Source organism: Martes martes (genome assembly GCF_963455335.1).
Source record: "Martes martes genome assembly, chromosome: 11".
In the NCBI taxonomy this organism is placed as follows: Eukaryota; Metazoa; Chordata; class Mammalia; order Carnivora; family Mustelidae; genus Martes; species Martes martes.
Window position 1 is genome coordinate 68,008,110 of NC_137899.1, and position 12,836 is coordinate 68,020,945.

The following is a 12,836-nucleotide window of genomic DNA, read 5'->3' on the forward strand; positions in this document are numbered from 1 at the left end:
TCTAGGTCCATCCATGTTGTCACAAATGGCTGAGTTCTACTCCATTATACCTATATGTCACTTCTTCATCCATTCATCCATGAGTGATCAGTGGACATCTCGGCTGTTCCCATATCTTGCTATTGTAAGCAATGCTGCAATAAGCCCGGGGATGTGTGTATCTTTTCAAATTAATGCTTCCATTGTCTTCAGATGGATACCTAGTCATTGAATTGCTGGGTCAAATGGTAGTTTTAATTGTAATGTTTTGAGGAACATCCACACCGTTTTCCAGAGGGGCTGTACCAATTTACGGTCCCACCGACCGTGTACAAGGGTTCACTGTTCTCCACACGCTCTCCAACCCTTGTTATTTCTTGTCTCGACAGCAGTGATTCTGACAGGTGTAAGCTAACATCTCACTGTGGTTTGGTTTGCTTGCCCCTGATGACAAGTGCTGTGGAGCCTCTTTCAAGTACCTGTTGTCCATCTGTATGTATTCTCTGGATGAATGTCTATTCAGATCCTCTGCCCATTTTTTTAACCGGGTTGGTTTTTGTTATTGAGTTATATGAGCTCTTTAGAGGTTTTGGATATTAACCCCTTGAGAAGTGTCTAAGCACCCGCTTTAAAAAAAAAACAAAACACTGTCCATTCCTTGACTTTCCTTACCTGACACCACTGCCTCGCTCAGGCTGAGCCAACACGTTTCTCCACAGCTTCACTTGCTTCCACACATGTGTTTCAAGCTTAAACTAGGAGGGGAATTTCTAAATTCCACAAGGATGGAAAAATTCAGTTCAGGTTTTAGACACTGTGCCCTGCCAAAGTGACACTCCCCTTGCTCCGCTGTTGCTCATTTTGCCCCATGGCCCCTTCTGGGACCAACTGGAGAGAGAGAGACCTTTAAAACCTCAGCCTTGAGTAATGACAAGCAGGTGAGTAATCTTTGAATCTCATTATGGCTCCAAGTAAGGGGGAAAATTCCAGCTACATTTCTTCAGTGTTTCCTAAAAATTTCCACAGGTCCTACTTAGGCAACCTCTGCCTTCCCCCGCTGGAAATTTGCCCAGGAGTCACAGCGAAATATATTCCAAATTGCAGGATCTATTTAATTTGTACAGTTTCTGTTCCCAAAGTTGCCTATTCATTAATTAAAGTCTTGCTATAAGCTTAATTGAGAAGCCAGGCTTCCTTATAAGAAAAAAATGTCTTTCTCTCATCTTTTTAATCTGAGCCAAAGAGCTGAATAATGGCCGGGCATCGAATAAGCAGCTTCTTCAAATGAGCTGTGGGACGCAGCAGAAGGAGGCAGAAGGCCGCGCGGCTCCAGCACCTCCTTCCTCCAGCCCCGAAAGGAGCCTCACTTTGAACCGACACGAGTCAGTGAGGAGGACACCAAACGCAAGTCAGAGAGATACCATTCCTCTCAGAAACAGAGGGCGATGGGAAAGCGTGAGAGATCAACGCAAACCAGAACTCGCCCAAGATCTGGCCTCAGGTCATTTGTCTGTCTGAAACCCAGCTGCATGGAACAAATTAACACGGCTTGCAGATCACAACTTGTTAAAATACTCATAACTATAATAACGCTTTTCAAAAAAAAGGAATTCAATGACAACGGTTCCCATAAAGCACATGCGGTGTCAACATCCTCTCCGGTTATCTGTGTGCAACACCGAGACAGAATTCAGACGTGCCTCCCCAGTCCTCAGTCCGAGGAGGAATGGCTCTTTGGGGGCCCTCTACAGGTCGAGATGAATTACAGGGCAAGGCAATGACATGGATACTAAGCAATAATGTTGACAAGACAAATACAGAGCATCAGTGTTCACTCTTTTTCTTCTCAAGCAGAAAGCGCCGTGTCCCTGTGAGGAGTGTTAGAGCCTAAACTGTGTCCCCTTAGAATTCATATCTTGAGCCCCTGTCTCCCAGTCCCTCAGAATGGGACAGCAGTTAGAGACGGAGACTTTAAAGAGGGGATGAAGTTAAAATAAGGCCATGAGGGGCGCCTGGGTGGCTCAGTGGGTTAAAGCCTCTGCCTTCGGCTCAGGTCATGATCCCAGGGTCCTGGGATCGAGCCCCGCATCGGGCTCTCTGCTCATCGGGGAGCCTGCTTCCTCCTCTCTCTCTGCCTGCCTCTCTGCCTACTTGTGATCTCTGCCTGTCAAATAAATAAGTAAAATCTTTAAAAAAAAAAATAAACAAATAAATAAGGCCGTGAGAGTGTGTCCTAATCCAATCTGACTGGAGTCTTTATAAAAAAAGGAAATGTGGACCTTCAGAGAGACCAGGAATGAGTGGACGCAGACAAAAGGCCATGTGAGGGCAGAGCCGGGAGGCGGCCATCAGCAAACCGAGGAGACCACAGGAGAAACCCATGCCGCCAACACCTTGATCTTGGACTTCCTGCCCCCACAACTATGAGACAATACATCTCTGTTGTGTAAGCTACAGCCTGTGGTATTTTGTTATGGCTGCCTAGCAAACAAATATAATGGAAATTTTAAAAAACAAAAAACAACAACAGAAAAAACCCCGGAGCTCCTAATGTGCATTTTTCCTCGTTGCCAAAATATATAAATGCCAGCCTTGGCAGTCCCCGAGCTCAGCCCCAGCCTTCTATTCAGGGTATAAATCACATGGACCTCTGCTTTCAGTATATTTCACACTATAATTGCAATTATGATTACAATTCTGCTAAATTTAGAAGCATTAACACTATCATTCTGAATGCTCAAGAGCTTAAGCCCCTGGATACACAGGTATCCGTGATAAAAACACCTGGTGTTAGCAGGTTACACGAGGACTGGCTCTAGCACCCTGCTTGCAATATATCAGTGACTGGGACTCAGATAATAAATGTGGGGGCATTTTTACATATTCATTTAACACACTTAAATGTGACTGAGGCTGCATCCCGCCTCAGGGCTCACTGTCCCACCCCAATCAGTGATTCTGCAGGACCTTCCATATGCGGCACCCACGTGAAGTCGTCCACAGTGACCGGTGAAGGTGTTTATAATCACAGCTCCCACTCCCCTGCTCACTCTTACCACAGAATGAGGGATCTGACCCATTCTGCACCACACCTCAGCCTGGGGCATCCAATACAGATGAAACGTTTTCTCCTTTTCCTTAGTCAAGTCCCTTAGATCCAAAAACTTACTCAAATTCCCCTGAGCCGTTTCAAACTCCAACTCCAATTTATAGCAGGCACCCCGAGATTCCTGTAAACCCCAGAATTTGAGTTTCCCTGCTCTGCTCCAAGTTGATGTTCACCAAAAATTTAATGAGCTGAGTTTCAGCCCTCATTAAAAAAAAAATAAATAAACAGGGGCACCTGGGTGGCTCAGTGGGTTAAGCCTCTGCCTTTGGCTCAGGTCATGATCTCAGGGTCCTGGGATCGAGCCCCACATCGGGCTCTCTGCTCAGCGGGGAGCCCTCTGCCTGCCTCTCTGCCTCCTCGTGATCTCTCTCTCTGTCAAATAAATAAATAAAATCTTTTTTTAAAAATTAAAAAAATAAACAAAGCCTGTCTACAATCCACCCTTTCCAAATCACCTAAGCCTGCTTGCCAATAGAAAAAAAAAAGAATCTGTCCCAAGTGCTACCTGCAGAGGCCACGTGTGGGAGATAGAAGGAAGGAGTGAAGGAACAAAAGAATGAAGGAAGGGAGAGGACCAAGATGCATCTGCAACGCACACGGCCAACAACTCATTCTGTGCATCACCAGGTACTGAAGAGACATGTAAATGGCCCAGGCTTAAACCCCAATTCTCAGGGACATTTAACTCTTTCCTCATAAATATCTATACCAACTTTGCACATCACTGATTTAGCATATTAATATCTAATTAACTTCCGTGGCATCTTCGCATGCTCTAACTTACATATTCTAATAGTGAATGCCAGTCGCACCTGACCACATGGGAATGAGCAGATACCTGTGAACCCTACCCTGGCGTCCAGGGCTCAGGGGAGCTATCTGTCCACATATGCAAGAGTCAGCCCCATCTGGCTCCTTACACTCCCCAATCACACCACAGAATCAAAGCCTTCCCTGAGAACGTGAGCTCCCCAAGGAGAAATGCCCATCCCTTTCCTGACCATGACAGAACTCGAACTCCTTCAGGCCCCACTCACTGACACCCCCTCGGTTTCCATGAGCTGTAACTGGTCCCACCTCTGGACTCCCCACTCTCAGAAGGAATTGGACGTCATTTGAATTCTGCCGCCATGTATTTTTTAATGGCAAGCCTCGCATCTTCTTAAATTCTACCAACTTCCACTCTTTGCACGCAGTATTTAGTAAATACTTATTGTATTTAATTTTAAATAATTAAGGATATATACTTCATCATTGAAATGATAATTTTTTAAAGGAAGCCCCATGCCCAGCGCAGAGCCCAGCATGGGGATTGAAACCACGACCCTGAGATCAAGACCTGAGCTAAGATCAGGAGTCAGATGCTTAACCGACTGAGCCACCCAGGTGCCCCTCAAATGATAATTTTTTTAAAAAAATCACTTCAGGGATGCTATTTTGACCTGGTCTAAGACTCGGGAACATAAGGATTTAGGGGAGTGGAGCGGTCAATTTCTGGTCTTTAAAACTAGAAACTGCAAGTGCAAGGAAAGCAACTAATACCCAGAATACTGGAGAGAATAGAATAGACTCGAAGTCTGAATAAAAGATGCTTACTCGGTGCCGCTTTCAACCATCTGTGTGAGGAGAGAGATGCCATCGAGATTTATGAACTCCTGGGCAAACGTGACATCCCGGGAGAGGCTGGCTAAGTCCTTCAAGGCCTCCAGCTTGGCGTCCATACTCGACGACTGGATTCGTTCGTGGAGCTGCTGGGCGTTTTGAGCCTCATTGAGGACAAAAACAAAGGGAAGAGTGTTCACAGGGGAAACCCCAACTGACAAAAAATTACGGTTCCGTTGAAAAACGAAGACACAGAGGCCAAAGCACGAGACCATATGCATACTCTGTACCAAGGGCCGGTTTCCAACCATAATGACTCTGCCTTCAGGCAACGGCTGTTAACTTCATGATGGGAATCAACACTTTCCTGACAGAGCCCATATTTCCATCTCTTGGAAAAGCAAGAGCACAAAAACAATAAAGCCCCAGAAATGGAACTGGAGTGGCAGTAAGGAGGGGGAAATGGGGAAAACATTTACCTTTTAAGTGAAATTATTATCTACAAATGACAAAAAGCTATTTGCTTAGTTAAACAATTACACAAATTTATGCAACACGTTCACCTGTTCAGTCAATACTCTGCATAAAAACTGCCTACACACCGTGTTCAAAAGCTTCATTAGACACCCAAGTGATCTTTCCCGGTTACTGAAATTTTTCCAGCACAACACAATGGTGCTTATAAATTTCACTTTTCAACACCATGTGTTTCACAGGCATTGGCTAATTACTGCATAAATATAAAATAAAATAATTTGGAAACCAAATTAGCCACTTTGCCTAAAATTAGACTTCGTTTTACGGCATCTGCCCTTGGCTACTCTACACAGGGCAGGGAGGAATGGAAATATATTGGAGGAGCTGACCTTCTGGATAATAACTTAGAGTTTAGATTTCAGTAATGGTTTTCATATCTACTTTTCAGCTGGGGCAGACAGGAAGAAAAATAAAATATTAAATTTTTCTGCCTGTATTTCTGCTTAATGGAAATAACTCAACATCTGTTGTACTTATTATTTAACTCAAAATTGCAATGTGCCGTTGCCATCTTCATATTCTCCCTCTTGGCTACTTGCTTTCTTCTCTGAAACGTGTTATATTTCAGAGGAAGAGGAAGAGGGGATAGTTGTCCCCAACAGTGAGGTATCTTCTGAACAGAAACTCCTGAGAATGACCCAAGGAGCCCCCTGTTAGCTCTAACGGGGTTAAGATTGCAGACGGAAGGAAGGGAATCCACCCAGGTACTGACAGCAAAGGTTTCTCCACCCCATTGGGCTCCACGGCCAGGGTCCCCTCCCTCCCTGCCCAGGTCCCCCTTCACTTCATCTGGAAGTAGCCCCCAGGAGAGAAGGGGACCCAGCAGAGAAACTAATGCCAAATCTTCAGGGACCAAGACAGGAATGAACCCCACGCCCTCCCCAACTTGATCAGTGACACACGGTAGTCTCCCATCGTAACCATCAACTGACACCTTGCATCAGAAACAAGAAGGGGGAGAAGGAAGGAGGAGGACAAGAACTCTCTACTCACTCACAGATCCCTCGATATCTGACAAATCACCCTAACCCTAAATCCTATGTTTTTAAGGGGGTTAATGGAGAGTTGAGCAAGAATCACTTCATCTTTTAAAATCACTCAAAGATACACTGTTCTTACAATTTCCAAATGGACATACAGCATTAACATGTATTTAAACCAAGTGGATGACTTTGAATTCCTTGAAAAATACATTTTTCTCCAAGCAGGATATACAAATGATGATAATTAAGGAATACTCAAAGACTATCTCGCTGTCAGTATTAATTCTGACTAACAGTGTTTGGGGCTGTTAGTACTAGTAATAAAATCAGCAAAGTTACTTGGGGCTTTTTATGAGCCACTGTTCTAAATACCCCCAAGAAGGAATTCATTTAATCTACACAGTAATCCTATCAGGTAGGTGTCCTCACCATCTTCATTGTACACGGGAAACTGAAGGGCCAGAGAAGTTATGCAACTTAGCCAAGGTCACAGAGGCAGAAGTCGGCACAGGTGCACATTACTTAAAGCAAGAGTGTGTGTACGTATGTGCACACACATGCATACACATGTAGGTGTGTGTGCATTCTGTCTGGCTCTAGGGAGAGTTCAGCCAAGGTAGAGGAAAGAACTGAACATTTTTATGGTATAACACCATTTGTTCATTTCTTTATGGTACACTAACACTTCCTAGCAAATTTGATGGAGACAGTTATGTTATTTTTTAACATTTTTGTGTGTATATAAAAAGTGAAAGAGTTAGCATATGCTGACCCATATTTCTCAGTTAAACATAAAATAATAAAAAAAAATCTACTAACAACAAGTGACATTTACAGAGCCAAAATATCTTGCTTATAGAATAATGCCTAGTTCTAGACCCTAGGGTTAACAGCCAAATTGTAAAATGCATGCTTAAAATGCAGATTCCTGGACCTCCTTTCTAGGTATTGTAATTCGGTTTCTCTGTAGAGACGCGAACAGCTGCATCTTTAGAGTTCCACCAGTGATTCAGCTTGAGGACCCCTGCTCTTTAGAACACATAAACCAGGATTCTCTAGGTGGACCCCATCTTATGATACTGCCCTGTGCACTGGCTTCCACATCCTACCACTCACCAAGCTGGGAATGTATTGGTCACGATCTGAAGAGCACGGACTTTCGGGGCCCTGAAAAACCTCACCCTGCCAAACACCTGACCTTCTTCCAAGGAGTGGCTCACATTGTGGAAATGTTGTTCATGAACCCGTGGCAAAAAAAAAAAAAAAAAAAAAAAAGAACGAAGATCTTCTTCGGCTTAGAGCAGATCTCGGTGTAAAAACCAAGCCTCTCTAATTCTAAGATCCAACAAAAGGCAAGGTGTACTCTTTCTGCCGGCCAGCAGATGGGCAATTGTAACAGGATAAACAGCAACGACAAAAACCAGCTGAAACCATGCTCTAGAAATGTCAAATTAGCATTAATTCATGCTGACTAAAGTAAGGTCAATGCTAAGTCAGACAAAAATGTCTCAGCTCATCATGTGGCCATTGAAAAATGAGTATGAATGATGACTTCCAGTAAGTGGAGAAGAAGGCTTCAGAAGACAGTCTGGCCAACTCCAGTCACGCATTCTGCGGAGCCTGTTGCTGTGTTTAGGTTCAAGATGTTATTGGGTAAAATGTTTAGGAGTTTTTAAGCCCCTCTAATGTAATTTGCAGCAAGAAGAATGTGTGGTAGTTAGAGTACCCACAGTTTAACTTCAGCCAGATGCTTTTCCCAATTTTTAAATTTATTTTTAGCCTACCACATGGCTTCAGTGGAAACTGAAAATAAGAGTTAGACACAGTTTTTGTCACATATGCAGAGTGAAAATAGTAACACTTGGTGTATTTTGCGCAGATTATTTTTTAGGAAAGCCATAAAATGCACTGTGAAATAATCTAGTTTAAATATGCTAATGTTACTATCCAAAGTATCTACAAGCAAGGAAGAAAGATGAAGATAAGCAACACAGCCAGCTACAGTAGCCTAAATATTCTACAGCATTCTGGTGAGCAGCTCTTATTAGGGAGACCGTAAAGTGTCTTATCTAGATCAGCTGGCAGTGAAACAGATTAAGTGGCAAGCATTTTGCAAACTACATTATTATCAATCGTCACCACCACTGGCCAGAACTGGAAAATGCTTCAACAGTCTCACTTTTCCACATAGACACACCCCGACTTTAAAGAGAGGTAATGGGCTGTCTTTGGGTTTGTTTCCTTTGTTTGTTGACTGAATTTGCTTAGAGGGCATTAGGTGGATGTGTTGGGCAGGTGGGTAAAACCCATCAGGGCAGCGGAGTTATCGTACCTGTAAAATAAGAGTTACTAAAATGACCACCAAACGCAGACCTTAAAGTCCGTTTCCTTGCTCTTAACCTTGCTTATTAACCAGAAATAAAAGCTTCCTCCTCTGTAATGGGAAATATAAGGAAGGACATTCCTGCCAACCCAGAATCCCCATGTCAGGACATGCCAGAGACCTTCTGTTTTGCACTCACATCACCCTCAAAAGTTAACATCTCTTAATCACATATAGCAGAACTGGAGAGCAAAGTATTTACTGGAAAGCTATACACTCAGGTCAACTTACTGGAGATGTGGTTAACCGAAGGATAGTGCCATTTTTTATTTCATTGCGATTCTGGAAAAGAAAAATAAAATCTTTGTAAATCTTCAAAGTTGAGAAGCCTGGTAAAAAGAGAGCAAAGGCAAAAATGATCTAGTAGTAACACTATATAATAAGAATTCTTACGACTCAGTTTATTATCACTTTATTTTCAAAATCATTGAGTGGTTTTTAATTATTTCAACAAAGAACTTTAAACTGGGTCTCGGATGTATTAACTTTCTATAAAGTCATAGGTAACATTTAGCACAGGAGTGAATATGAATTCAAAGAATAGGAATATGGGGCCCAAGAACAGCACAAAAAAGCAAGTTTGAAAGGTTATTTAGGAAATATGACCTAGCAATTCTTCTGGAGTTAAGGCATACATTTACACAAAAACTTGTACATGAATGTTCACAAAAACATTATTCATAATAGCCAAAAGTTGTAAACAACCCAAATGTCCATCAACTGATGAATGGGTAAACAAAATGTGGTCTCCCCATTCAACAGAGTATTATTGGGCAATAAAAAGAAGTATTGATGCGTGTTACAGCGTGAATGGACCTTGAAAACATTACACTAAGTGAAAGAATCCTGACACAAAGACCATGTATGTTATGATTCCATTTATATGAAATGTCCAGAATAGGCAAATCCACTGGGACAGGGAGGAGATTAGCTGTTTCCAGGGACTGGTGGGCAGGGGTGGGGTGAATGAATGTTAATGGTTACAGGGTTTCTTTTCCAGGGGATGCAAATGTTCTGAAGTTGATTGTGGTGATGATTTCACAAATCTATGAGTACATTAAAAACCACCGAATTGAACACTTTAAACAGTGGATTTGGGGGAATGTGACTTCTATCTCAGTAAAACTATTTTTCGTAAAGTTTCTATTAAGGAGTTTGCTTTCTTAACCTTTGCTGGCTCTAACTGCATGTTGCTTTTTTTTTTAAAGATTTTATTTATTTCAGTAGGAGGAGTGACAGAGGGAGAGGGAGAAGCAGGCTCCCTGCTGAGCAGGGAGCCTGATGCAGGGGCTCAATCCCAGGACCCTGGGATCATGATCTGAGCCGAAGGCAGATGCTTCACTGACTGAGTCACTCAGGCACCCCGGTGCCTCCTGCATGTTGCCTCAATGTTAAGAACAAACAGCATAAATAAGTGGATCCCAAATCAGTCCTCCTCCACTGAGCGGGTGTATTTGAGGTGAGTGTTCTCAAGCTGTCTCTTAGCATCTCTGGCACCAGAAGGAGAATTTCCCCAGTAGTTTTATTTCCTGCCACCAGAGTACGCACCACACTCAGCTTTCAGGAGGTGACCTGCTGGGAGTCACACATGCACATACATGCCCAGCTCTAGAGCATAGAGACCAGAAGTTAATAAAAGTGCCATGAGGCTCAGTGTCCTGCGTCATTCAAGACAAGCCACAAGCTAGAATTGCCTTAGCAGCTGGACTGAAGTGGTGGGAAATTTCTCAGGATAAGATGCCAAAAGCACATAGAACACTTGCACTCTCCCTGCTCCAATTCTGACCACTTACTGGAAAATGAATTTTCTAAAATAACTACCTGAAAGGGAGGAGGCTTCAGGCCCGTACTGTCTCCCAAAGAAAACCTAATCTGAACATTTTATACGGCGTGCAGGATGGCCTGAAAGCCCCATTCTGCCAGCTCCAACCCCCTCGTGGGTGATTCCGGCCCAATCTAGAGCATCCCTGACCCTACCCAGATACCCTGCACTTCCTCTTAAGAAAGCAAGCTCCTCGTCCTGGAAGTTTCCAGCAAGGGCTGAATGACCACCGGGGAAGGTGGGGGCAGGAATAGTGAAATTAATTTCAGTCATTTAAAAAAGCTTTGAACCCTAAAATCCTGGGACTCTATGAGAATGGGAGAGGAAGATAGCAAACACTCATGACAGAATATTAAGGAAGCTGAATCCAAGGCATACCTCTTTCCTGCTCAGGTTCTAAACGAACGGAGAAAGAAGAGAGTCAGAAGATGAAAAACCTAAAATATCCCCCTTGTTAGTTTTTATGGAGAACAAGGCTCAAAGTGAGAACCAGCAGACTGCTAGAAGACCTAACGGAACTTCCTTCCCAGACAAAAGAGGGGCCCAGTTTATTCTTCCCGAAGAGTTAGTCAAGGAGAAAATGAGGCCCTGCTGATACAAAGTGGCCAGGAGGATTCAGGATATCTCCTCATGGAATCTGGGGTGGGGGTAAGGGATTCCTAATAATAGCAAAAAACATTTATTGGAAGGCACCGAGCTGAAGTATTGTTGGGTTCTGTTGTCATGCTTATTTAACCATCGTAATGACTCCATGCCCAGTTTTTTTTAAAGATTTTTTTTTTTTAAAGGAATCTCTATACCCAACGTGGGACTCAAACTCACAAGCCTGAGATCAAGAGTCGCACGTTCTACCGACTGAGCCAGCCAGGCACCCCCAACTCCATGCCCATTTTCAAGATAAGAAACCAAAGTTGCTGAGAAGGTAAATCACTTGCCCAACATCATGGAGGGGGTAGGGAAGATGCAAACCCATCCTGGAGGGAAGGGGAGATCTGACCCCAGAAGCTGCGCTCGATCCCTCTGGAAGAACAAGATCTTGCCTTTATCCTCAGAGGGTCCTTTTCCCCACCAACTGTCAAGGTCCGTGAGAGCAAGTTAAGCATGGTGTTGACAATGCCCTGCAGATCCTCAAGCCACAGACGCAGGACATGGGGTGGGGTATGACAGCAGTAAAATCAAACAGCTGGCCCCACGCTGACTCCTATAACACTGACTCCTGACTTTCTGGAGTCTAAGTACGAGTTCTGTGATGAAAGGGTCTTGACGGTGGTTTGTTGAAAACCAAAGCAGTGCTGTAACCACTGACGGCAAGAGCTGGGTTCAAATTCCTCACACACCTCGCACCAGCTGTGTGTGCTCCGTGCAAGCTACTTAACCACTCAGATGCAAGTCTTCTCTTCCCTAAGTGGGGACAGCAAGTCATTTCTTAGAGAACAGGAAGAACCACAGGTGCCACAGACGCTGAGCCTGGCCTAGAACCGGCTCAGACCGAGAGTGACTGCCACGTCAGACGGAGAGCAGCTCCCACCCCTCTGCCTGTGTCTCCTTGCATGCGAGTTCATTCGCCTCCTCTCTTTTCCTTCCCTCTGAAAGACTTGTTCTTAAAAACAGTGTTTGGCATTTTGGAATAAAAGCAGATATGCAGAAGAGCTGTGAAATATGCATGAAAAACATTAAGGTCCCAGAAGAAAAGTGGATGAGACCCAAAGGGAAAGCCAGGAGAATCAGCCACAACGCACTCTTCTCCCCGCAGCTGATGCCGCCTTCCAGTCATGGAGAGAGGTTAACTTGGGCCACAATGGAAAGGGCTTGTGCTTATCCTGATGCTATAAATTCCTTCCAAGCCACATGGAGCCTCAGTTCAGAGCAGGGTCTCCAGGCAGGACACTCTGGATGTGACCTGCATTTCACTTCTTATCCAGGGAATCCGGTACAAGTGACACAGCTATTCTTTGTGCTAGCTCCTTCGGCTGCACCATGGGGACAGTACCTGTCTCCTAAGGTTGTACTGAGGATTAACTGAAATCATCCATTTATGGTACTCAGAACAGTGCCTGGCGTGCAGCAAACACTCCAGAAAATAAAGTTGGCTCTTTATTATTAGGCACAAAAATACCACCCAAAAAGTACACTGCTGCATATCTTTGTTTTTAGCTAGTCTCTCTACATAATCTGATCAATAAAATAATAGTATACTCTAAGTTAGCCTAAGCCTAAGACCCTAAATTCAGTAGCATGGGCCCAGCAGAAATAACAAATATTCGCAAACATACGCGTTTTCTGTCAACAGACCAACACGGCTGAGGAGTCGTGCCCCACGGTGCATTTCACCTCAAAGGCTGGGAAGCCGGGACTCACTGTGTTATCATTCGTGGGCCCCCACCTCTGTTTTGGAGTGGCACTCCTTGACGTAGTCCTCCA

The 12,836-nt window shown here is 44.0% G+C and overlaps 1 protein-coding gene across 1 annotated transcript in view; it reads right to left on the reverse strand.

Moving 5' to 3' along the window:
* Positions 1 to 12,836, reverse strand: part of ELMO1 (engulfment and cell motility 1) — a 524,906-nt gene that overhangs the window by 357,418 nt on the left and 154,652 nt on the right. The window contains exons 6-7 of the mRNA XM_080817991.1: positions 8,825 to 8,875; positions 4,685 to 4,854 (exon numbers count right to left, since the gene is read on the reverse strand). Of these exons, the coding sequence (XP_080674117.1) occupies positions 4,685 to 4,854; positions 8,825 to 8,875 (221 nt within the window). The remainder of the gene's footprint in view (positions 1 to 4,684; positions 4,855 to 8,824; positions 8,876 to 12,836) is intronic.